The sequence below is a fragment of the Aplysia californica genome, unplaced genomic scaffold, assembly GCF_000002075.1.
Source record: "Aplysia californica isolate F4 #8 unplaced genomic scaffold, AplCal3.0 scaffold00456, whole genome shotgun sequence".
Classification (NCBI taxonomy): Eukaryota; Metazoa; Mollusca; class Gastropoda; order Aplysiida; family Aplysiidae; genus Aplysia; species Aplysia californica.
The window spans coordinates 362,383-389,882 of NW_004797726.1; the positions used below are offsets into that span (position 1 = coordinate 362,383).

The 27,500-nt window shown below is 38.6% G+C and overlaps 1 protein-coding gene across 2 annotated transcripts in view; it reads left to right on the forward strand.

Moving 5' to 3' along the window:
• Window positions 1–552: 552 nt before the first annotated feature.
• LOC101857271 (triple functional domain protein) overlaps window positions 553–27,500 on the forward strand; it is a 186,628-nt gene continuing 159,680 nt past the window's right edge. Inside the window, exons 1-14 of one of the 2 annotated variants that reach the window (XM_013086335.2) lie at window positions 553–851; window positions 6,939–7,013; window positions 8,234–8,348; window positions 10,056–10,146; window positions 11,608–11,709; window positions 12,854–12,967; window positions 15,044–15,263; window positions 16,082–16,266; window positions 17,667–17,789; window positions 18,528–18,719; window positions 21,989–22,120; window positions 22,818–22,946; window positions 23,485–23,586; window positions 24,377–24,499. In XM_013086335.2, coding sequence (XP_012941789.1) covers window positions 785–851; window positions 6,939–7,013; window positions 8,234–8,348; window positions 10,056–10,146; window positions 11,608–11,709; window positions 12,854–12,967; window positions 15,044–15,263; window positions 16,082–16,266; window positions 17,667–17,789; window positions 18,528–18,719; window positions 21,989–22,120; window positions 22,818–22,946; window positions 23,485–23,586; window positions 24,377–24,499 — 1,770 coding nt within the window. In that variant the 5' untranslated portion in view covers window positions 553–784. The other variant, XM_013086334.2, reaches the window with a different exon arrangement.

Here is a 27,500-nt window from a genome sequence, read left to right on the forward strand (position 1 = left end):
TGCTATTTACAAGTGTCTACCTACGGTGCTAATGGAGGAGCAATTCTTTGCCCCTGTTACAGCCGTAGCCAGTTATCCGTCTAGCCACTAATAATTTGGAACGCATTCACTAGAACTGAGAGCATTAATCCGCATAATTCATCTCCCCTCCCCTTGCCCTCTCTCACCCTCCCCACCTCTCCCTCACTCATTCTACCCCTCCCTCTCTTTATCCCCCCCCCCCCCCCCCCCAAACCGATCCCTCTAAAAACGCAATTCCTGTACTACTACTGTGTAAAACCTTCTTTCTACCCGAACAGCATAGCGCCCGACCACGTCTGGAAACGACACCGTTTTTATCTTCAACGTTATCGCACGCGCTCCCGTAAGCCGCTCCCTGCGCTAAAAAACTCCCCCTGGCGGGCTGAGTCACCCGCTTCTAAAAATCGTTTTTCTCTTCTTTCGTCCTATGTCAAAAAAATTCAGCTAGGTGGTTTCGATCTCTTTGAAGTAAATCGTTATTCAACACTAAGTTTCAATTATGTCAAAAGTAAGTAAAACATGCATCCACTGCGTAAAAGTGTGATTTCTAATAGTAATTCGTACCGCTCGTTTAGTCTGAAACATGCATGCTAGCTCTGAGTAAGAGTAGCAGACAGCCCTAATCAACATCCGGTAGCGACGGAAATTGCCGAGAGGACCCGAAGTGTTGTTATTACAATGGCCGACTGACAGCTCTAGAGATGGAGATGCGTTTACTAATCGGCTAGTGTACTCGTGAGTTAGACATGAAAAAATACAAATTATGAGTTCTGGAGAGCAAGGAGCTGAAGGCGGAGGCGAAAAAGATGTGGAATACTACTATCGACCAGGTAAGATTTCTTGTTTTCGATGTGGAAGCGGCATCCATCATTTCGGCAGCATCTTTTTCGGACGGTTCCAGTGGCACTCGTCTGCTCATTCTGGCCCTCGGACAGCGGAACGGTGCCGCTGCCGTGATGGAAAATGGTGCCAGATGACTTTGTCTATGGTCGAATTGTTGGTTTTCGGTGTTCTTTCATCGTGTATTTGTTTTTTCATTGTGAGGGACTGCTATAGTTTAATTTTCCTTCTTTTTTTAAACAAAGAAAAGGAAACGGTGCCGTGAGAATGGGCTTATTCATCAGGCTCGGGGGAAATATATAGAGCAGTTACTTCCCTTGCTTTTCGGTCGAGCGTCTTGCTTGGGTGATTCTGTCTCGAATCCGTTTATCAACATGAGTTCAGCAGAATCATGAAGGCTACACAAGAGATAATCATTCATGTGTTAAAAATGACTTGATGTTTATATTTGGATTGCTGCAAAAGCTTTATGCTACCCAAATGTTGATCATTTGGCTCATAGGAGATGAGTTGGTCTGGTAGATCTAGATCTCGATCTAGCAGTAGATCTAGCAGTGGGAAAGACCTGTGTTCTCATCCGGAAGGTTCAGATCAGTTGAAAACTAAATCTGGTCATACACATTCACAGGGATGGACTGTAGCTACATATCGACACAACAATGTTGTTGTGAAATTTAGTGAGCATTACATTTTCAGTTTTCTCTGAGAGCTAATATGTCTGTGTCTCATTCTTTTGTAGTGTAGTCTTGTTGTTGTGACTGGATTTCTATTTTACGGCTAAGGTGGTGCGTTTAATGTTTTATAACTTGAGTTGTCATTTTTTTCCTTCTCACTACTAGATCTAGATCTACTTTAAACGCACCCCAATGCTAGATTCTAGATGTAAACATCATAGCGTCAATGTGTGAATACATTCCCTTCTCACAGTTTACCATTAGTAACTAGAGAGAGAGACAGTGCTCGCCTGAGAAGCTGACACTGACTGTACTGTACTGTTGTTAGATTAGTCTGTTAGTTTCTGCTACAGGCCTGTCACTGTCACTTTCTGAGTTTTGACCCTACCGTTCTTTATACTGACTACCACATTAAGTTACTTTTACGAGTTACTGTACTTGATCTCTGTATTTCTTAGTCTACTTACTTGGAGAACAAGAAAATTCTACTCTTATAAATAAAGGGCATCCACTTCCTGAAACTATTGGACCCTTTCTTTCTGTTATAATGTTACTATTGTAGTTACTTTAAAAAAACAAACAAAAGTAGGTATCACTGAATCTTTTGTATTTTCTACTGAGTTTGCTGAATAATGTTCTCTTTATAAGAGATTTGGCATTTAAACTTTCTAAAGTTCTTGGGCCCTCTATGTTCTCTTTCCGGACATATTGCCGCTTGCGCGAGTCCACATCCCTTGTGGACGTATCGCCGATATATCGGCTGTGATAAGGTGCCTCAGTATTGTTTCGTTTTAACTCGATCCGTCATATTGGTATTGAAAAACTCGGAAAGGATTTAGGGAACGAAAACATCAAGTTTCACTTTGTCAAATGTGGGTGTAGGGAAAAACTAGTGAATTTGTTCTTGCGGTCTTACATCAACAAAACGATGTAACTGGACTCAGTATAAATTTCATAACTCAAGCAAAAATTGGAATATTGCTTTCAAATAAAAAGCTGCGCATTCAGAAATTTATGGATTATGCTCTTGGCTTGTAATGATAAGATAGCTATGCTGATTTGCTTTCACATGTTTGGTGAATGTAATTTTTTCAGTAAAGATTTATTTTTCTCATCACCATCGCCATTTTTAACCCTTCTAATGCATACTTATGTTCAAAATTAATCCTTGTTTCATATTGGGATGTATTCCTCATTCAGTTTTCTTCAATTTGATATATCATATGTTACGTTTTGAGTGATGGTTATGCTTCTATGAAGTTATTTTGTACACAACCTGCATAGCCAAATCGAGCCACAAGTTAATTTTGTCTAAACCCCCCAAAAAACTACGCCCGGAAAGAGTTTAAATGATGATACCTTGAACTATTATAATGTGGTTGCTGTTTTCATTTGACTAAAATGAAGTGCCTATCATAATTTTATTGTTTTTGCTACCCAATTTTATTTTTGTTACAATGGCAATATTTTGTAGACTTAATAAAAGTCCTATAGGCCTATTCAGGAGGCCTAGTCCAATAGTGCAACCTATAATGTTTTGTTTTTTGTAGATTTGTAGGCTACAGCAATCAAAATACAAATTTATTTTACTAGAAGGCAGAAAAAAGCAGTAATGTAGCATTTTTTTTAGGGCTTTAAAAAACTGAAGACTTTTACGTCAATTCTTAGGGAAGAGATAAGAACACAATAGCAAAAAATTGTAGACCTTAGGCCTACAGATTGTAGGCCAAATGACTCAAGTGCACTGTCATTCTCTGTGGTTTGAATAAAAAGGTGTAAAATTATATTGGCTCTGCTCTGTGATAAAAATTACTCAAAGCCGACACCTGTCATGTGTTCAGTATTATAACTTAAAATACCCACAGGTTAAATAATTAGGTTGCTCTTTTGTAGGCCTATGCATGTCTGTTGTTTGAAGAGTCAAATTCGATTACATGACTCAATTTCTAATTCAGTTGTTTTTGATGCTTCATTGAGTGTCATAGGGAAGACATAATAATATATATTTGTTTTGTTGAAATTTATCTATCTCTATTCTAGCCTGAGTGTAGGTCATTTTAGAGGCAAGAGCACTTCCCTTTAAAAAAAATACTGGGCTCTTGGGATTATTTTCCCAGAAAGGACACCGACAATTTTGACCTGGCTTTGTTGTTATCTGCCAACTTCTTTTCATTTTTTTTTACTGGCTGTGTTCATTACCATTTTCACTACAGCGGCAGACTCAGTCATGATCACTGTCTGTAAAAAAAATATTTAATCCCTTATGATTAATTCATAATTTGTATAATGATTCTGGGCTTGACAATTAATATTATATTACGGTGGATCCATCTGTCTCATAATTTTTTTTTCCTCTGAAGAATCATTATTCTTTGACATTTATCGCTTCGTTTTTAGCTTTCCTCTGTTTTTTTTATTCTAAGCTTTCCCATAAAATTCTAATTGATTCTGTTCTTTTGTCTATGGACAAAGAGGTTGATACATTCTTGAATGTAAAAAAGAAAAAAAAGTCTCTTACAACACTCTTGTTGCTTTGATATTGGACATCTTTTGACACTGATCTGTGACTCTCCCTGTGCTGTATTATGGGATTTATTCCGCTTCAATCATCACTGAGAATGTATTAAACTATGATGATGTCACCCTTGTAAAATAGTGTTGCTGATGGAGCTGCTCTGGCTGAGTTTGTAAACTAGCCTAGTGGAAAATATTTTTTGTGGGTAAAGAGTTTACCTCTGCAAGTTATGTTAAAGGGATCTGAAGATCTTGCTGAATTACAGTCTATCTTTTTAAGATTTTATGTTTATTTTTTCATGGTTTGATGTACTCTGCTTTTTACAGAAACTTTTCTTTTGTTTTATGGTACTTTTTGGTTGCATGGAAATGGTACACTGGAATCGAGACTTAAGTCTTTAAGAAACTGAAGGAGACTGTCTTAGTTCAGTGTTAACAATATTCTGTGAATAGATCTTTGCAATTTTTTGAAAATGAGAGAATCAGATCACCATTTCAGCTGTCAGAATTAGATTTAGTTTTCTTTAAACTGTTTTTACCTTTCCCTTTCCGTGTCCTTGTTAATTTTTTTTTTTTTCAAAGTCATGCACCAAAACTCTTTGATGTATTTAATGCAAAATGAAACTCAATGGAATTGCTGGTGTACACCTCTTGAATTACCCTGTGTATGACTCGACTAGTGCTATTGGAATGAATGTAATGATAATGATTTTTAAATTCACTTGAAATTGTCCAAGACGGCCACTTAATGCAGAGGAGAAAAATGCCTTAGACAGGTGGATGTGTTCGACAGTGTCATTTACATTTTCTTTAACAAGTGGCAGTCAGGGAAGGTTCGACTGCATACTCTGTTAAAAGGTAGGAATTATACTGACAGTTTGTTTTTGTTACCCAAAGTCAAAGCTCAGCTTTCGCTTGCAAATGAGGAAATTTATTTCTTTGTCTGTTTCGACATACTAAAACTTTTCGACTGAAAGTGTTGTTTACTGATGAGTGTATCATTTCAAAACATGATTGAATGAATAGTGTGAACTTTAAAACCAGTTTTTTTTGCTTTTTTTGGGTGAGCAAACAGAAGATGATTATCTGATGTTCAATTAGGCCTTTATTTGTTTATTTTTTGGACTTATTAGAGGAGAGACGCTGACAATTTAGTTTGGTTGTTATGTCAGTTACCCTGTTTTCAAGCGAATTTGCCATTCTAAGATTAAAGTATTTGTTTGACAAAAACCTGTAAAACTTACTGTCAGAGTTATTACATGCTTCTTGGGAAAAATTATGGATATTGCTGGAAATTTGTCATATTAGTTGTTTGTTTTTTATAGGCTAAATTCTCTCTTGCCAAGGGAATCAGAACAATGCAATCTTCCATTCTTATAGCTATGGTTTAAAGGAAAATAATAATAAAAGGGGCAGTGATCATAAAAGGGCTCTTGTGGCTTTCAGTGCTTATTGTGATTAGTGAGATATGTTAATATTCAGAAGCAGTAGGAACAGTTTGAGAGGTATCGTGAAATCAAGTTCTCGTCAAAATAATGAAATTGAGGAGACCAATATTTTTCCTCCGGTTTAACAATTTTTATCAATTTTTTGTTTTGGCCTCTGCCTTTTATGTTCACTTTAAAACACATTTCTGCATGGATTTTCTGGAAAAAAGTTGATCTAAGGCACAAAAATGTAATTTTGCATCTTCCCCGGACACCACAGCTTTGAAAGTTGCCATACTTTGGCGGCCGTTTTAAAAATAATTCTACCTCACACCAGGAGACCCCTGCCCACCTCTTTCAATCAGAAATATTTCGACTTCTATTCATTCAAGATACATAATTTTTGCTTTCATCAAAAGCAAGGCAAATGAACAAGCTTTAAGTGTAAGATGCTTCCAATAACTCCTTCTATATGCACAAAAACTGAGGGGTGCCTGATTCCACCACATCATGACACATTTGTTAAAAAATAAATTTGCCTTTGTTCAAGTGTTTGCTTTTTATCTGCTAAAATACAAGGAAGTCTGGGTATGAATAGTTTAGTCGGGGACACACAGCTACAGCAGAACTCAGGGAGATCAATGGCATTGTCATATTTCAGACAGAAATGATGCACGGTGCTTGTGTTATTTTAATTATTTGTCAAAATAAACTTATTAGATAAGACAAAACTGAGCAATTCATCAGTCAAACATGTACCTTAGTTTTGTAAAGAAATAAATTAATCTCATGCTTTATTTACCAATAATTTATACAGATGTATTTGTGAGGCATCATGGTGAAATCGTTGTTTTAGTATTGTTTTACGGCACTCACAACTGCATAAAAGGTCATATGAGCGCCATGGTGAAATCAGGCGCTCGTCAAAATAATGAAAAGGAAGAAACAGGCATTTTTTCCTCAGTTTGGCAATTTTGTTTTTTTGGCTCAACACCTTTTATGTCCACATAAACACACATTTCCGTGTGAATTTTACTGAAAATCATTGATTTAGGGCTCAAAATATAGTACAATTTTTCAGTTTTCTAGGGCTCTCAAGCTATTGAAGTTACCAAACTTGGTTGCCATTTTTCGCTAATTTTACCTCTGACCCCCACCTCCTTCAATCGCAAATATCTTGACTTGTATTGATGATAGACGGGTAATTTTTCATTGAAAGCAAGACAAATGAACAAGTTGTAAGACGACACCGAAAGCTCCACTTGCCGAAAAATTGATGAGTGCCTGATTCCACCATGCCATAACACATTTGTACATATAAATTAAACGATAAATTAAGTATGTTTTAGGGTAAGAACTCATTGTATCTTCTACTTGTAGTGCAGTCTTTAAGTTTTCCAAAGAGATGAGTTATATAACAAGGAACAGTTGTTCAACCTTTCTGTGTATGTCTTGCTTTCAGGAGGTAGACGCAATGATGGGTTGAAAGCAGCGGACATTGTTCATGTGTTGCGGGAGAGGGTGGCCTACCTGTCAGGTGAGTTAACTACCTTGTACATGGTGTCATGTTGTTAATTATTTTGAGGGGGATGGGGGCTTGATGTTGGTTGTCTTTCTCTTTTTGTCTTGCTGTTGACCATATATATGTGATGTAGGAGGATTAAAATATTGGTTAGGTGATTTGTTTGACTGGGTCTCATTTTGGCACCTTAGAGAAAGGGCACCAGATTTGTGTTGTAGCAGTTTTGGTGCTTCGTCATCACGATTCCCATAATGGTGAGGTTTTTTTTGTGTGGAGTATATTTCCGTTTGTCAGCTGGGGCTTTTGTACCATGTACTTGTATAAAGGCATAAGGAAATAGCCCGGAGTCTGATCCCATCTAGCAACAGGTTTTTTTTTTCTCGTGTTATTCTTTACCCCCTAATCCAAGGGTGGGTAGGATGGAGTACCTAGTCTTCTTGGATAAGGACAAATAATTTCATAGGTCCCAAATGGAAGTTCCAAAGTTCTACATGTGAAAGATCTCTTGGTAGTTTTAAAATAAAAAAGAGTTGGCTGAATTTCAAAATTCACCCCTACCCAAAAATGAAGTCGTTCTAGCCTCTGTAAATAGCATGTGGCTGCTTTTTAGGTGAGGGATGATTCTCTACGTTCTCTGTAGATAACACGGCCATGTACGTGTCGTAAAAATCCACTGCACTGTGAGATGGAGATCTTACAGTCAGTGACTCTCTGAGCTCTAACAGGGAAGGAGACATTTTTTTTAAAATCTGAGAGAAATATATTTGAACTGGGGTCCTTCAGTTGTGGAACTTACTGACAAATTTTGGCCTGACAGTTACTGGAAAGGGCTATTCAGTTGTGCTGTGTCCAGATAATGCTACAAGTCAAGTGTCTAGGCCCCAGCACTATCTTGAGGGTGCACACAGTATTTATTACTGGGTGTCTAGGCGCATGGTCAGTGCACCCTGATGACTTTTGAGGTTTTGCCGTTTTTTTAATTTTAGAAGATTAGTTAAAATTTATTCTTGGTTGAAGGTCCAAACCCTCTTATTATAAGGGTTGTTGACAATATAAGTTCTTTTTTTCCCAAGAAATGTCTACACAGTTGGACAAGTCATTGGACAATATTTGTTCATCAATAAACTGGTCTATGGTGACATATTTATCCACATTTATCTCATTTTTCTCCACATTTATCTCTTGATTTGTGCGTTTCTGTGCTTAATATACTGTGGTATCTGTCATCCTTGCAGGTGGGCGAGACAGACGTGGGGGTCCCATCCTCACATTTCCTTCCCACACTCATCCTGAAAGGTTGAAACATGATGATCTACGGCGGCTTATGACTTACTTAGCCAGTGTGCCAAGGTAAGGTGGATAGATGTTGAGTACAGTTGACCATGACAATAGCGGCACCCGCTATAGCGGGACCTTACCCGGAATCCCCCCTTTTTCCCCCTATATAAACTCAATTACTTATGCTTGGATATGGTGGGGGCAAGGAAAGTCCCGAACTCGGATACAACAGGAGAGATCGAGCGGTCTCTAGCTGTAGGGTGGAGGGGGGGGGGGCACAGGCAGTCAGCGGTGTGGCATTCTGATTGGCTAGTTCAGTGATGAGTGAGGTGGGGCAGGCGGTAGGCGGAGAGACGCGTTACGTGAACCACTCCCAAAGTGATGTTGATCTATACAGTAGAACATGACTATAGTGGCACCCGCTGCTTTTTTTTCTATACTATGCAAACCCAATTACCTGTGCTCGGGTTTAACAGGGCAAGGAAAGGCCCGAACTTGGATACAGCGAGAGAGATGGAGCGAGCTCTAGCTATGGGGAAAGGGGTTGGGAGGTGGGGGTGCTGTAGGCGGGATCAAAACCCCCAGTCAGCGATGCGGCATGGTCATTGGCCTGTCCAGTGATGAATGAGGTGGGGCAGGCGGCAGAAAGATATGGTGCGGAGAGACGCGTTACATTAGCCTCTCCAAAATTTAAAGTGATAGGCCATAGCCCTAGCCTAGGCCAAAAAGTGAAAGAAGAGGAGAGTGTATAGTGTGTGATTCCTGATTCATTGAATTGCGATTGTTGATGCTCGGGCATACGCACGCATCCACTTCACCAGTTCTACTGTAGGCCCATCAATACGATAGACAGCACAAGCAACTGACCGAATAAAATATGTTTTACAACAAAGATTAAAGGAAAGGAAATGCTTCTCACTTGAATTAAAGGCCGAGATAATCAAAGAAGTTGACAAGAAAAGGAATACTAATCTAAAGCGCAAACTTTACTGATATGGAAGGGATTTAATCATGTGAATTTTTCAAAATTACTAGTTAATTTCCCCTATTCACTCATATAGCGGGAACCCGCCTACAGCGGGATTTTTATTCTGGAGCCAAGAGTCTCGCTATAGCCGTGTTCTGCCACATTTACTGTCAATGTCCTGCTTGAAGTGCAGCCACGTAAAGTCTGGCATCGGCACTTATATGATGTGCTGCAAGTGCAGTAAACTATGACTAAAACTGGAAGTCGGGCACGAGACATATTTGTTGTAGAGAATAATATAATAATAATAATAATAATAATGATAATAAATGAATTTATAAGCGCAGGAATCCACAAAAAGGGCTCGGTGGTGCTAACAACACACACACACACACACACACACACACATACACACAAATGCTGTAAAACTCAGTACCACTACGGCATGCATAAATTTACAGATATTTCAGATTTAGAGTTCCAGCGTTATAAATGTACTTTTCTGAAAAACATTTTCTTCAACTTTGATTTAAATTGATTAATCTCTGGTCTGTGTTTACTTCCAGCATATTCAAGTGTTTTAGTCATTTATTGTCCCTGTTGCTGCCCAAGATTAGGACAGATTAATGAAGTAGACTTGAATTTTGACAAGTGATGAATTTATTTTAGACCTTGATTTTATTCTGGTCTGGGTTGTTTTTTTTCATGTAAATTAAAAACTCATGAAGTGATATAAATGGACTTTTTTACCATGGTTTTTTAAATTGCTTCTCTTCATCCCACTTTCAAATGCTGTGTGCCTGCCTGTGTAGTGATGAGGTGCGCGACAGAGGCTTTACCATGATCCTTGATATGAGAGGGACCAAATGGGAGACTGTCAAGCCAATTTTGAAAGCCTTGCAGGTGAGTTTTACGATATCAAATCCTTGTCCTCATAAAATGTCTGGATAGAGCAGTGTGTCTATCAGTATATATTGTTAGCAAGCTTTTTCTCAAAGGCCAGAAAGCCAAATTTTCCTGAAAAGAAATTTTTTTAAATTATTTGAACAATTTCCAAGATTATGTATCTTATTTTTCCTAGCTTTTCTCAACTTTAAGAGTCTTAAGAATCTGAATTTTGAAAATATTTCTCGAGCCCAGGCACCAATATCACAGATTATGACACTTGGGGGAGTCAGTTTTAGACTTAATACATTTGAACTGCTGGTGAGCGATATATCACGAAGGATCTTCAGTGGGTTTTAGTATGAGGTTAGCTGGTTAAGTCTCATGCACAGATTGGTTCTTACTATCTGTCACTTTTTTTAACTTTGTGAAATAAAATTGTACAGGTTAGCATTGTTTGATGAAAGAGCTGCTCCAACATCATCACTGTTGTTGGTGTTGGGCCATTGAAAAATAGGTGATCCATTTTTTGTTTAAAATTATTCTCACGGATGGTCTTTAAGGGAGATGATAGTTCCCCTACACACAAATTCATGTAATCAACTGATTACTGGGAAAATAAAATATGATCAAAAGCAATGTCTTTCGGAAGAAGAAAGAGGAACCCACTATTTTTTATACTAAATAGTACAGTTGTGAGCACTTTAGTGTAACTTGAATTAGACCAGGGAGAAAGCTGGTTTGGAAAAATTTGCTTAAAAATATGAAGAGATATGGCGCAAAGAAGATCACCTAGTATCTTTTTTTGCTCTTCCGCCATGCTTTGCTTAGGGTGCAAAAGCATTGTAGAACAAAAATAGACAAACGTATTTTCAATGTCCATAAGACATTCTGAATGCTAAGTATTCTGGCAGCTTAGTTGTTTTGTAATTATTACTCAAGTTGTTTTGAAAGAAATGGTCATAGATTCATCAGTGCTTTTTTTTCTTGACTTTCTGTTAAAAATGGTTCTCATTAAAATTAAAGGGATGGAAATTTTCCTGTTTGTATCTAGAGTCACTTTTTTATGGTCTTTCTTGAGGTTTTGTCAGACATTAAATTTTAATCTCCAAGATAAAAAATGTCACCTTTACTGTAACAATGCTTATTTTAATATCCAGGTTGCCATAAATTGGTACTAAGAGAACATAGACGTAAAATGTTGCAGTTTTTTAGGGATATCTCTCTAGAAACATCTCCTGGGGCCCTGTGATGTTTTCCAGTTTTTACAAAATTAGATGCCTACTTTATCCCTAAAATTAGCTGTGGGCCTCTTGCTCATGGGAATCAGAATCAATATTGTCAGAAGTTATCCTTGTTATGAATTCAAACTGTTGTGTTTTCCTGCCAACACAGTATGATATTGTTCTTTCTAGCAATTGACTTTTGTTACTGAGCAAGCAAGACATATTATTAAATAATGACTATTTTTTTTGTTAGGAATGTTTCCCTGGAAACATCAATATGGCTTTCATCATCAAGCCAGAGAAATTCTGGGAGAAACAGCGAACAAGTTTAGGCAGCTCAAAGTATAACTTTGAGGTAAGTAGACAAACTGATAGTGTAACTGCAATAGCCAGCTGTCCACTTGTGTGTGTGTTTGTGTGTGTGTGTGCGCGCGCACATGTGTGTGTGTAGTGTGTGTGTGTGTGTCTGTAGTGTGTGTGTGTAGTGTGTGTGTAAGTGTGTGTGTGTCTGTCTGTGTGTGTGTGTGCCCGTCTGCTTGTGTGTGTGGGTGTGTGTGTGTGGTCCGTTTAATTTGTGGGTTATTTGTGTCGGTGTGTTTGTGTAGTGTTTATACCTATGTGTATGAGTGGGTGTGTATGTGTCCATGTGTGTGTGTATGTAAGTATATTGTATGTCTGTTTGAGTGTGTGGGTGTGTTTATGTTCATACTTACTTGTGTGTCTATGTGTCTTTTGGGAGGGTGGGGGTGTGTGTTAATTTTCATGCATGTGTGTGTGTGTTGGTGTCCATGTGGGGTGCATGCATGCGGTGTGCAGGCTCATGCACTTCAGCTTCAGCTGTTCTACTGACTTTTCTCAGGAGCCTAAAACAAGTAAATGTAATTCCCAAGCAAGTTAATTTTGTTGATGTGACAAATGTTTTGTCTCTGGGTTTTTTTTTTTTTTAAATTCCTTTTTATAATTTATGGCTTTGCTTTTCCCCACACACAAGCAAGAGCAGCATTTTTTACTTGTGACTGGTTTGCCTAAGGTTGAATAAAGTTGGTGGGTGGTTGGCGGGTGCTCTGGTGTGGTTTGCTCCTTCTTTCCTATCGAACATCTATCGTTCTTATCTCTCCTCCTTCTTTCTTGTGTTTGTTACTGTCTTGTTACATCTCTAATCTTCGGCACTTATATGACTTTATTGTGTTGCAAGTGCCATAATACTCTTACTAAAAATTTTTTTAAAAAAGTTGCTTTAGAAGAAAATTGGTTAAAAAAGGACGGAATCTAAACCAAAATCATACATTTTTTTTTCGGAATGAGCAGGCGTTGCTGTAGAAAGGCTAAAAAATGAAGATATGCTTGACTAAATAGATGTCTCCCATTGTTCTTTTTTCACTTTAGATTGATGAAAATATTGTTTCTTAGTCTTATGTGGTTGAGTTTCTGCCTCCCATTATGTTGGTTCTTTGGTTTTTAAGTGTGAAGTTTGAGACTCTTATTTCTTTTCTTTGCAGACCAATATGATCTCATTGGATAACTTGAACAAAGCCATTGAGCCAAATCAGCTGACACGGGAGTTTGACGGCACCTTGGACTATGACCATGAGCAGTGGATACAACTCCGACTGGTACGGTTTTTGTTTTTAAAAATCTTTTTTTTTAACTCTTTATCTCCGGTAAGCTGCTCCCAGCGGCTGGTGGTCTGAATCGCTGTGCCGTTGAGCCGATGACAGTGGCTTGGGCACATTCCTTTCCGGTGACTTCGACATCATTTCCGAAAACAGGTCTCTTTTTATCAGAAGTTCATTCATTAGATGAAGAACTATCAAAATAAGTTTGCTAGTTTCGATTTGATGACCCAAATAATGATGTGTTTGTCATAATTAGCTATGGCACCAAAAAAGGGCCCCGGCGTAGTGGGTTTGCCCCTTTTGGAGGTAAAGAGATAATGTAGGTGTTTTTACGCCCTCATTGCCACAATTTAGATCATTCATGGGCGGCCTTCCAACCCTGTTTGTCTGGGCTAACCTAGCTGAGAGGGATACAACATCTTTACAGAAAGCCAGAGATAATTGATTAAAACTCCCCCCCACTCGGTAATTGAACTCAGGTCTCCCGTGTGCGACAACGAAATGCAGAACTGCTACACCACAGAAGCTGGTATGCCTTTTGTAGCATTGCGACTTGAGTACAATTTTCATGTCCCATGCTCTTTGGGGATTTAGTTTGGAGGTGCTTTTTGTTTTGCTTGGTTTTGTCTATTTTCTAAACATTTTTGTCTGTTGGTCTTTTTTCTGAGCACTCTAATTGCTTGCCATCGAATCCTTTTTTAGAATACTGTTTTATCTGACAGTCAAATCCTGACATTGACGCTGGCCCAGCAGAAAACAAGTGTTCTGTGTGTGGACTATTTTTCTAAAAAAGAAGAGTGTTTGAAAGTCGCAAGTGAAGCCATAAGAAGGTTGAACCTACTAACCATCGGTATAAGCAGATAAGCACACCACTCTAGGAAAGGGACAGACACTGCTATCTGCAGTCTCTCTCTCTCTCTCTCTCTCTTCTGGCGCTGTGGCTTCATAAACAGTCAGCGATGCCGACAGCATGCAGGAACTCAACACTCGCCCGGGGGTCCTTAAAAAGTGCTGAAAGTGGGTTACTGAAATGTCTCAGCAAACGGGTTCTAGCATGATAGCTGGCGGGACATCTCAGGAACACATGGTCCATAGTTTCGTCCTCCTTGCAGGCTCGACAGGATGGATCTGAGTTGTCTGCTGGCGCAATTTTGTGGAGAAATGATCTCAGCTTGGGCGATTTTCCACCAGTTCTCATTTGCTATCTGCAGTGATCATAATGAGCTGCATGCTATCATTTTCTTTACCTCTCTCTCTTAACTATGCTACATCCATCATCAGTTCATGATGGACAAACTGTTACTATTATTGTTATAGTTATATTAAATGGCCACCATTTTATTACAATCTTCCTCTCGTTTACTCCGGCATGCCTGTAAACAGGTGTTCTTTTTGCTCTTTAGTTGATTGAGAGTACTTTAAAAAAGAGGCATAACTTTCTTGTGTTTATACTAATTTTTCAGTTCTGTTTTCCTTATCTGAAACTTTAAAATGGTAGGCAACAACATGCATACTATGAAATATGCAAAGTTGTGTTTCTGATTTGTGTATGATGGTTCAAAATTTGCTAGAACATTGCCTTTTGTCTGCTGCTGATCGACATATATGTATCCTCTACATCCCCAAAGAGTTTTGAAAAATTGATGTTTGTCGTGTTTGTTCACTGAGGTGGTACAGGTGGAGTAGGGAGAATGTGTGCCACTTTCCGTGACCTATGTGTGTGGTTGGTGGGTACTCTGGTGTGGTTTGCTCCTCCTTTCCTATCAAACATCTATCATCCTTATCTCTCCTTCCTTATCTTTGTATGTTACTCTCTTGTAACACCTTTTATCTTCGGCACTTACATGACCTCATTGCGTTGCAAGTGTTGTAAAACTTGTTTTATAACTTTAAAAAAACCCTCAGACCTGCTCTTCCTTTTTCATCTTTCCCTTCTATCTGCAGTTCCTGCCTTCCCGGGCCGTTTTTTTCCTTATGGCTGCTGTTCTTTGATTGCCTTTAGATTATAGGTCTCAATCTCAGTTTTTTATTCTGTTTTTATTAAACAATATCGACTGTATTGGCCTGTTTCAGATGCTGGAAGAATTCATCTGGAAGGCCTTGGACCTCCTGGACAAGCTGGATGAGCTTGGTGAGATCTTGACCAACCCGGAGCTACCGGACGATCTGAACGGTGCCCAGATGGTGCTGGAGGAGCACAACCATCTGAAGAAGCGAGTGACCATGGCCCCCGTGGAGCAGCTGGCCATGGAGGGACACCAGATCTTACAGAGGATCACCGGGGAGTACAGTGGTCAGTGTTTGTGGGCTTTTACATCTGTGTCAGTTTATTCTGGACAGTAAGAGTGGTACAATAGAGTGGTTGATTTTATTATTGTGTTTTTATTTTTGTCAAATTTGTGTTAGTTTTTACTGGTGAGTAGTGATCATTTTCTTGGGGTGTTTTTTTAAATTTCTGTGTCTGTCACTACTGCAGAATAGAGTGGCTAGTTTTTTTGGTCTTTTTTTCTGTGTCAGTTTTTACGGAAGAGTAGAGTAGTAAGTGTTTTGTCTGTTTTTATTTTTGTATAAATTTTTACCTGAGAACACTGTGTTCAATTTTTGTTTTTTCTTACTTCTGTGTCCATTTTTACTTGGCTTAGCACTACGAGTTTTTTTCTGAATTTGTACCTGGAAGTCAACAATGGAAGGCAATTTTCAATAAGAAAGATTTTCGCTTGTTGCAGTCTTTTTAGACTGAATTCACCTTAGTACGTCTGTATGACTTAGCATGAGGTGACTGAAACTGAGGCATAGTGACGTAAAGTGTTTCCCTACACTGAACCAGCTGGAAAGAGTGGGATTTTAATTGCATTTTCAGTTTTCTAAGGGTCCTTTATCTTTGAGAGAATATCATTGTAAAAGTAGCTGTGTTATAATTCAATTCATTATAATTGTTTTTTGTGTGAGTTAAACATTATCATTGAAAGAAAAGTTCAGCAATTATTTTGTTACTCAGTGAAAGAAGATTATTGTAAGCTGCTGTATTTTAACATAATGTATTATATAATGTAAAAACATTATCATGGAAAGAAAATGTGAGAAATTGTTCTGTTTTACTATGTATTCCAGGGACGGGTGGTCGGCGTTATGTGATATCTGGCAATGCAGACTTCCAGTCAGCAGTGCCACAAATTTCTCAGCTGCTAGATAATCTGCAGTCTACAAAGCAGCATCTGAACCAGCTGTGGAGTGTCAAAAAAATGAGATTAGAGCAATGTTTACAGCTACGCATATTTGAAGAGGATGTAGAGAAGGTGAGAGTGTTGCTTTGTTCTCATATTCTTTTTGTAAAATTCTTCTTGTGCTCAGCTGTACAACTGGTTTCTGTGTGTTACACTGTGTATGGGTTGGTTGAGTGCTTCATTGCTGCTCCTAGAAGGTGCGTTTGATTTAGTGTGGAATGACATTTTATTGATTGTCTCTGTCGTCTTTCTGCCAGTATGTCAGATCCCTTTCAGCTCGGGATGGCCTTATCAGACATGATCGAAGCAACCTGTGTTCTTAGTGATTTAAATATGGTGTGGATTGGGGTGTAATACTTAAACAACAGTTTTTTCAGCTGTACATCTTCGAAAGAGGTTTTGTAGAAAGGGAGATTTGTGTGAGATTTGTTGTTGACTTTGACACAATGAAGAAACTTGAGGGTGTTTGACTGTTTTAGGTGATAATTCTAGTATTCTAGTAAATATCTTAGGGTGGTAGGTTTCTTCACCATTCTTTTAGCATTGTATGTGAGAGAGGAGTGATTGATAGGGTTGGGTCGGGCTCGTAAAATTTTACAAAAAGAGTAACGAACTACTCGCTGGCACCACCCGCAAATGAGCGGACGGGTAACAAACCGTCTGCTTGTGAAGAGTAGTTCGCTTCTCGCTACTCGCTACACATCGGAGAGAGACAACAGTTCGTTTAGCTAGCGAACGAGCGGACGGGCGGACCGAGAGACTCCATGCATTCGAGCGGGCGGACAGACGAACAGGGGCGAGTCCTTCCATTGCATACAACTAACAACCCCCCTCCCCCCCCCCCCAAAAAAAAATTTAATTAAAAAAATCACCCTCCTGCCTCACATTGTAGCTAGGCGTTCATGGCAGAAATTTCTCTCCCCCCCCCCCCCGGCCTTTGCGATAATTGGAACGTACACAGTGTGCCCACACACGAGGTGAAGGGTTACACACGTAGTACTACGTCACCAGCCTCTCTCACTCCCTGGGGCACCGCTAGTGGTTTGAAACATTAGGCCTAATTAACAAACAATAGACCGTGAGCCTATCTCGTCTACTAGAGTTCGCCTGTTTGCCCGCCTGCCCAGTGAATAAAATTGTGGAGCGGACCCAAAAAACGAACTGACTTGAGGCTTGAGGTCCGCAGTCCGCTCGCTGAGAGAGTCAAATTGTAGAGCGGACCAAAAAAAACGAACTGTCTTGAGGTTCGCAGTTCGCTCTCATGGCCGTCCGTTACCCGCTCGCTCTGACTGAGTCCGCGAGTAACGAACCCGTCCGTCCGCTCGCCCCAACTCTAGTGATTGGCCAATGATCATATATCTCATATGGAAAAAATTATAAATCCTAAGCTTATACAGGATTTTGTCTAAGTTTTTATGGATATTATAAACTTATTAAAAAAAATATACATATTTGTATTTTTCTGTCATCAGATGTTTGAGTGGATCAGTCACAACAGAGATCTGTTTCTAGTCAACTACACAGAGATCGGGACCTGCCACCAGATGGCAGTGGAGCTCGAGTCGGAACACTGCCAGTTTGCCACCAGTGCTGAGGTAAGGGCAACTCTGTGGCTGTATGTGGGTCCCTACAAGAACAGTCTAACCTGCTCTTACAGCTGCCCGTCCAAGACTGTCACCTGTACAAACGATCGCTTCTTACTCCGCCCCCCCCCGCATTATTTCTATATTGTAATGACATTGTTCAAGACGTCCACCTTTCTAAGACAATCAGTGTTTTCATTTGCAGTGGGTAGCCATGTTGGACAATTTCAACTGTACTTAATCGATTTCGTGTTTCATTTAGAAATGACTGAGCTGGATTATGTTTCTAGTTAAAACAAAGATTGAAGTTCTTCCTGTTTCAGATTTGTTTTCCTGTCTCTCATGAAGGTCTGTGTTAAGTTACCCATGAGTGATGTTTCCTTTGGTTTGTCATCTCTGCCTTTGTTCCTGCTGTGGTTTTTTTCTTCTCAACTTTTTCAGCTTGGACAAATACTTTGTTTGTGTAATATCATTTTGCATATAGTAGGGCATCACACTTTAATAAGAGGGTGGCTGACAGGCACTCTGATGTGATTTGCTACATCTGTCATATCGAACATCTATTGTCTGTATCTTTCCTTCTTTTTTGTCTTTGTATGTTACTGTCTCGTAAAGTGTAATCTTCAGCACTTGTATGACTTAATTTATGTTGCAAGTGCTGTAAAACCTGTACTAAAACTAGAAAACTATACACTCAAACAAAAGAAAAGGTACATAAGGAAACAAAATCTGTTTCATTCTTTGCTTCAGAATGTGTACGTCAACATTACGAGGATCCTTGGTATGGCCCAGCGTATGTGTGACTCAGGTCACTATGCCTCCAATACTATTAGAATGGAAGGAGGGAAACTGGAGCGGGAATGGAAAAGTTTGGCAGCTGCCCTCGAAGACAGGAGCACGGTTTTACGCATGTCTGTCGTCTTTCACAAGAAAGCAGAACAGGTAAGCGATGTCTGCAATCTTTTTGGATAATGCAGAACAGGTTAGCAAGATCTTGTCATTGTTTATTTTTAAAAAACCCAGAGACAAGGTCTGTGAGATTTGTCCTTTTTCATTTACCCCCCCCCCCAAAAAAAAGCAACATGTTATAAATATTTGTCTGTTTTCATTTTAAAAAACCCAACAAAAACCCAACAAACCAGGCGTGTAAAGTCTGGCACTTTTGTTATATAATCAAAACCAGTTTATGTGGCTAAACTAGCTGCCTTTGACAGAAAATAATCTGAACATCTTGACAGTACTGTTATTTTGCAACTCTGACTGCATGATTACAAAGGTAAAAGAATTTTAAGATAATTTTTGTTGCTTCCTTTGATGGAAGATTGGCTGGACTTCCAGCAGGTCTGTAGATGAAGAATATGTTTGTTGTTATCGATCCAGGAAGAATATGTTTCTTTTGTAGACTCTTTAAAGTTTAGATCTAAATGGGTCCCGTCCTGTCTATAAAAAAGTAATTGAAAGAAAGTAATTTTTTTGTTTCTCAAGTGTTTTTATTTCCACTGCTTTGAAGTCAAAATTCTACAAGGGCTGTAAAAAAAAAAAAGCTCAAGTGTGGGTTTAGAATTACAATTAGGTAACGTAAACACGGCGTCACGGGCACTCGCAGCCTTCCGAGCGCGTGGTTTCCGTGATATAGGGGTAATTCAGATGACTGTTACTTTGCTCTTTCACTATCAAACACCAATTGCTGGACACCTTGTAAAAGTTCAGCTTTTCCTCATTACAATGGTGTAAGTTGTTTATATGTCCGATTATTAGAAGCTGGAGAATCGTCGTGGAAAGCGTAGCCCCTCGCAGTCGGAATGCGTGGTCGGCCGGTTCAAAAATTGACACGCGTGCATTCAAATGCTTTGCAAAAAGATTGATGATTAAATACTATCTTTTCATTGGCGGAGAACTGTAGAGCTTTGAAAGGGCTTTCCCGTGGTATATTTTTGGCCTTTGGCTTTTAAATAGAAAGCCTTTAAAAATACCGTCACTCATGATTTCAAAGATAATTTTTTATGCGAAATATGTAAAATACCGGCTCACGGTACCATTAGAAAGATCTGTTCATTTTCTATTAAAATGAAGTAGTCGGCTTGGAATTATTTTGTATCAATCATTCCGCGAAGCTCGGAAAGCATGTGACCCCCGCATGAGGAGCACTCAGTACACTACAGTATAGAGCCGATTTGCTCGCCATGGGGGCCGGTGCAGCGCCGGCCAGGACAGCGCTCGGCGTTTTTGTTGAAATAACGACAGATCATCGTGTTTGAGGCGATAAAATACTGATTTGTAATGATATCACAGTCTTGAAAAAAATTAGGCTCCATATCTATGTTATACTGATTGTACTCTGTTAATGTGGAGATGTTTGGTGCTCTTGGTACTCTTTTATTGTCTTTCATATGTGGGGTTGCAGCCAGTTAGCGACTTAAGCAAATTTGATCATATTTAAAATAGCTACCCTTTTCATAAAAATTGACTGAGAGGTTAAAGAATGGTATCAAAATACTCTGGAGATATAGGCCTTTCATATGGAACAGATAAATATGGCATACAGCTACTTTGAAAGTTTAGTGTCTGGTACCTATTTCAATACAAATTTTGTAAACTGGCTGTTCATGTGTGGTATTATCAGATGTTATTCGCAGCTGACCCTTCAACTCTTATACAAAGGGTACTCCTCCAGGGTTGGGTTGATTTAAATCGGGTCGCTTTAAATCAGTTGATTTTTAAAATTTAAATCAACTTGATTTTTAAGATAAAAATCAGTGATTTAAATCACTTTAAAAAAAATTATTTTTATTCAGTTTTTACATATTTCAACATTCAGAATTCCTTTCCTTGGTTTCATAAAACAGATATATGGTTTAGTAGACTTATAATCATGCTTTCTGTAAAATAATACAGTATTCAATTTACTTTTTTTTCTCCATAAATTGAAATCAGAGCTGGGTTGATTTAAATCAGTTGATTTTTTAAATTTTAATCAACTTGATTTTTAAAATAAAAATCAGTGATTTAAATCACTTTTAAAAAATGTGTTCAGTTTTTACATATTTAAACATTCAGAATTCCTTGCCTTGGTTTTATTAAACAGATATAAGGTTTACTAGACTAATATAATCATGCTTAAAAGTCTGCTTTCCCCCTTGTCACTAAAATAATACAGTGTTCAATTTACTTTTTTTTCTCCCAAAACTGAAATCAGAGCTGGGTTGATTTAAATCAGTTGATTTTTAAAATTTTAATAAACTTTATTTTTAAAATAAAAATCTGTGATTTAAATCACTTTTTAAAAAATGTATTCAGTTTTTACATATTTAAACATTCAAAATTCCTTCCTTGGGTTTATCAAACAGATATAAGGTTTAGAAGACTAATATAATCATGCAAGTCTGCTTTCCACCCTGTCACTGTAAAATAATACAGTATTTAATTTACTTTTTTTTTCATTTATAATTGAAATCATGGTTGGGTTGATTTAAATCAGTTGATTTTTAAAAATTTTAATAAACTTGATTTTAAAAATAAAACTCAAGTGATTTAAATCACTTTAAAAAAAAATGTATGCTGTTTTTACATCTTTAAACATTCAGAATTCCTTTCCTTGGTTTTATAAAACAGTAGTAGACTAATATAATCATTCTTAAAAGTCTGCTTCCCCCCCTGTCACTGTAAAATAATACAGTATTCAATTTACTTTTTTTTCATAATTGAAATTAGCATTTTCTTTTTCTTTTTAGACAAACACAAGTGCGCACACTCACACACACACTGTAATAAAATGCAAGTTTATCTATGCATAATTACCCCCCCCCCCTTCCTTTTAGACTGACATTTTATTCATTTTTTGTCTTTAGCCATAATTCACTGATAGATCTATAGCAGATTAAGGCTTTCTTTTGCAGTTGCTTAAATTAATCATTAGTTAAAATAAAGACAATGCAATTTGCACTAAAAGAACATACTTTTAGCCACCAAAAATCCCGAACTGTGTCAACATTTAAAAAAAAAAGAAGAAAAAAAAATCCGATTTAAACCAAAAAAATCTGATTTAAAGAAAAAAATCGATTTTTAAAATTTTTATTTAAAAAAAAATAAAAAAATCACCAACCCTGTACTCCTCATCAGTATATATTTTCCCAATGTCTGTTTTCATGTTCTCTCATTTTTATTCTTATACCATGAGCTCACTTGTTGTTTTTGTCCCGGGTGCCTGCCAGTACCTGGCCCAGGTGATTGTGTGGCAGAACACCTGCGAGAGTCTCAAGATCCCCAGTGGCATTGAGGAGTTGGAGGAAGCTCTGCAACAACACCAGAACCTGATAGAAACAATCAGCCAAACTTACGCTGAGGTGAGGAGCATGTTGTCATGGTTCGTGTTTAGACTCATGACCTGTGACTTCGTAGAATGTGGGTGGTTGGCGGGTGTTCTGGTGTGGTTTAGCTCCTTCTTTCCTGTCAAACATCTATCGTCTTTATCTCCCCTTATTCTTTTTTGTGTTTGTTACTCTCTTGTAACACCTCTAATCTTCGGCACTTATATGACTTATTTGTGTTGCAAGTGCCGTAAAACTCTTACTAAAACTGAACTTTGCAGAATACTTGTAGTTGGTTCTCTTTTATGTCAGCCAAACTTGCGCTGAGGTGAGGAGCGTGTGGTTAGGTTTCGTGTCTGTTCTTGTTACCTGCGGCTTTGTAGAATACTTGTAGTTGGTTCTCTTTTATGTCAGCCAAACTTACACTGTCGAGCTGCATGTGGTTTGGATTTGTGTCTGTGCTTGTGATGTGTGAATTTATGGAAAACATGTCTTCAGGTATCCTTTTTTATCGGCCAAACTTTCCCTAAGATGAGGTGCAGGTGATCCGGTTGATACCTGCTCATTGAACTCCTAAAGTCATAATATATTCATTATGTATTATTGAAATGAGTTGCTGAAAATGTACTTGGTACAGTGATACTGGGGATACCTAGATGAAGTGAAAGTATCTATTTTCAAATTTTTTCCTGCATGTTGTGACACATTTGTCTCCTTCTGTGTTGACCAAAAGGTGTGTGGTGACGGTAAAGCCCTGCTGGATACCCTGCAAACTCCGGTCACCTCCAGTAGCGCCAACTCCATCACTGCCAAGGCGGATTACTCTGAGGCTGCAGGTCATGTCCTGGACGTGGTGCATGAGGTGGGTTGTCTACCCTGCTAGTTTTTATAGTCTCCGCATGTTGGGGGAAATTGTTTCTGTTGTGTATTAGATTTACCAATACACAGAACAGCCCGAGATCTTCTCTAAACGGCTGCTGACCACAAACTGATTCATTCGATTTTTTAAAATCTGTTGTTGCTTCTGGCGCTGGGCATAGGCAGAAAAAGCTCTTCCTCCCAACTTGTTAGACTTTTATTGTGGGCACTCTCATGAGATTCTTATCCGCAGATCTCAAATGTCTCGATAGTTGACTCTAAAAGTTCTTTAAGATATTGTGGTGTTCATGCACTTGTGACACAAAAGAGCAATTTTTGTAATTGATTCTAGCTTTAACTGGTAACCAATGTAACTTAATCCATGAAAATGTGATGTTTTTTTTTTTTGGTGAAGATCAATATAACCTATTTGTATTGCAAGTGCTGTAAAACTCTTTATAAAAAACTACAACTATTTGAAGACAATAACGATTTTAAGATGCTTCAATGTTGTCCTCTCACACAAACCATTGTCCCCTCAGGTGCTAGCCCACCAGCGTCACCTGGAGCAAATCTGGCATGGCAAAAAGGTGAAGCTACACCAGCGGCTAGGGCTGAGACTCTTTCAGCAGGATGTCAAACAGGTGAGGGAAACGCTTGTGCACTGGTTAGGAGAACCACTGCTCTAGAATGTTTCCAAATTCCTGAGATACAGTCTAGCATGCCCATAGCGAAATTAGGTGGGACGCAGAAATCTTTTTTTTATATAGGCCTACAAAGTTTGCTATGCATATGTTAAGAAAAAAATTCAGGACTTGAAAATCTGTTCGCTGTATGCATGTTCGTTATGTGTGTTCTAGACTGTATCTTGTGATTTGGAAATAACCAAAGACCTAGTCCAGCCATTTTGTTCCTTGTCAGCCTTGATTTTAATGGATTTTTGTTGTTGTTTTTGGTGTCTGGATGTCTGCCATGTTGTCATGGTTCTTTTAAATTTGCCTTTATTCCAGTAGGCTCTGAAAATCCTTCGTACCCCCCCTACAGTTTGCCTCTCATAGAGTTAAGATAAAGATACTGATTTAGAGGTGTATGATCTCTCAACAGTGTTTTGGACGTGAATGTGCAAGTGTATTTGTTACTGTTGTGACTGACTGATGTGCTAGTGTTTTTGTCGGTATGAGTATTTTTATATTTTGCTCCGACAAGTTGGGATTTCTGTGTTTTTGAGTGGTAGGGTTTCTTGTGAGGTTGGTTTTTTTTGCTACTTGTACATGTGTCAGGTCTATTAACATAGCTTTTTTTGTGTTTGTTACTCTCTTGTATCACCTTCTAATCTTTTTCACTTATATGACCTTCTTGTGTTGCAAGTGCCATAAAAGTCTTACGGAAAAAAATTCTGTATACTGATACTTTTTGGCCTGTGATATTCACCAGGTGATTGACTGGCTCAACAACCACGGAGATGTATTTCTCAAGAAGAACACGTCCATTGGCAAGTCACTGCAGAGAGCAAAAGCTTTGCAGAAAAGTCATGAACACTTTGAGTCTGTGGCAAGGGTGAGTCTCACTGTGTCTGTTGTAATGTGTCTCCGTCTTCTTTTAGTACTTGTTATTTATTTCGTCCCATGAGAAACACTGATAATGTGGGTGGGTGGCAGGTGCTCTGGTGTGGTTTGCTTCTTCTTTCCTATCAAACATCTATCGTCCGTATCTCCCCTTCTTCTTTTTTATGTTTGTTACTCTCTTGTAACACCTCTAATCTTCTGGCGCTCATATGACTTTATGCAGTTGCGAGCGCCGTAAAACCTCAACTAAAACTAAAACACTGATAATTTGCAAATCCTCTGGAATTGTGCTTTGTGTATTAATCATTCTCATCTTTCTAAAACATCCTATCAAGATTCTTTTGTACCTACATAACAAAATAATGTCTATAGAGCTGTGAAACAAGTGTATGAGTGTGTACGGCACTACATCAATAATTGTCCTGTTTACTGAATTCCACCACATGGAAACACACATGCACGCACATATACTCACTCACACACACTCACACATCCACAGATACACACGCACAATCATGCACACACATACACACACACACACACACACACACATACACACGCCCACTCAAACACACACACACTCTCACACACACTCACACAAGCACACACACAGGCACACACATACACACACACATTAACACACACGCACACACACTTTCATTCACATACACACACACACACACTTTCACTCACACATTCAAGGCCAAGGCACACACATAAGTGAAATGGACATTTAAATTTAATATCTTTGTATTAACCATTTTTCTCGGAGGTGACTGTAAGATTTGTAATGTTTTCTCCTGATGATTCTTGGTATCTATGGCTGTTGTACATATAATCATTTAGCTGGTCTTACTTTAAGACTGTCTTGTAGAAGTATGCCCCAAATCTTCCAGAGATGTCAGTTTTTTCAATATGTGTCACGACACGATGAAATCAGGGGCTCATCAATTTTTGGGCATATAGGTTATTCATATCTTCTTAAGCTTATTCATTTGCTTTGCATTTGACGAAAAAAAAATGCTCATTTAAGTCGAACAGAAGCTAATATATTTTCAATTGAAGATGGTGGGCACACTGATATGACCTATGCAGTTGCGAGCACTGTAAAACACTTACAAAAAAAAAAAGAGATGAAGGTGGAGGTCGCATGATATGAGAGATAAAATTAGCAAGGAAATGACTGCCAAAGTTTGGTGACTTTCAAAGTTTGAGTATCCTTGCGGAAACTAGAAATTTACATTTTTTTGGCCTTTAATGAACGTTTTTCGGTAACATTCACACCGAAATTCGTTTTTAAAAGGACATGAAGCGAAAAAAAGAAACCTGATTTTACCACACTGCCTCACATACAATAGCTCTTTTCATGATTTTTCATGCAGTGACAGTTTTTTAAAGTCCCTTACGTCAGGGCTGTGTGGGTCTTAGACTTTGATACGTTCTTTTTGTACTTGTCCTCGTTTCTGTGTTCCCACAATTGCTGTTCAGGGAATGAAATCTGTGGAAGCCTCAGCTTTTCTTCTTATTTAGCTCCTTGAGCAGCGAGTGTTTGGTGGATGCTCTGGACGTATCTTGTGCGTCTTTTCAGTGTTTTTGATTACAAACTCAGTGGCATGAAACAAAGAGCTGGCATATCTGATGACCTTTGTGTGTGTTGTTGTTTTTCTCCTTAGCGCTGCCCTTTACTCACTTTGATGTAAATGTCTCCTCTGCTGCTTGTGTCTCATGTGTCTTTGAAAATATTGTGGAAATCACCCTCTCTGGACACAGATTCTTTTCCTACTCATCTCGTTGGCAAGCTGTTAAAATTGACTATGCCCTAAAAGCAAGATTTTTAGGGAGAGAAAAAAACTTGTTTCATTCTTTGAAAAATGTGTACCTACGTAGGTGGTTGGCGGGTGCTCTGGTGTGATGTACTCCTTTTTTTCTATCAAGTGTCTTTTGTCCTTATATATCTCTTCTCCTTCCTTTTTGTGTTTGTTACACTCTTGTAAGCAGGTGGTTGGAGGGTGCCACTGGTAGGTTCTACTTTTTAACTTTCCGTATGCTGTTTATGTCTGTCTGGCTTACTTTTTTCCCAGGTCTAGATCTAAATGACCATTATTGTCTCAATGTGCTTTTTGTTACTCAATCAAACAAACAAACCCTCTTGTAACACCTCTAATCTTCGGCACCTATATGACTTTATTGTGTTGCAAGTGCCGTAAAACTCATTGTTAAACAAACAAACAAACAAAATAATGTTGAGAATTTGACTTTCGATAAAACACTTCTTGAGCACATACAACCAATACGGCAGATTAAGAAACTGCTTTGATGGAGACCCCTAACGTGCGTAGTTGATCAAGTAAGTTGGACATGGAGGGCTCAAGTGGAATTTTACTAATTCTCTCTTCCTCTCTTTCAGTACTCTGTTCCACATTGAGTGGATGGTTGGCAGGTGCTCTGGTGTGGCTTGCTATTTTCCTATCAAACATCTATCGTCCTTAACTTTTTCTTCTTTTGCGTTTATGCTACTCTCTTCTTGTAACGCCTCTAATATTCGGCACTTACTTGACCTAATTGTGTTGCAAGTGCCGTAAAACTCTTACCAAAACCCCCCCCCAAAAACATAAGTTCCTCATTATACTAACGTTGTGTCATAATATATCGTAGCGTTTGAAGGAGAAGTAGGACCAGACAAGGAGACGCAATTGTGTGTGTTGTAGCGGTTGGGCGCTTTGCAGTGGCACGTACACAACAGGAAACCCGAGTTCGATTCCCGAGTGGGGAACATTTTTATCGAGTACCTCGGTCTTTCTGCTGGGATGATAATTGTATCCGTCTCAGCCTGGGTTGGTCTTGACAAGGAGGGTCGAATCCCGCCTCCTAAATTATCTAAATTCTGTCATTGAGGGTGTAAAATACACCTAACATAAAAAAAAAAATCACCCGCCAACCACCCGCTTGTCATTTCTGCAGCGATCTGACTGAACTGTGACCCATCGTCGTAA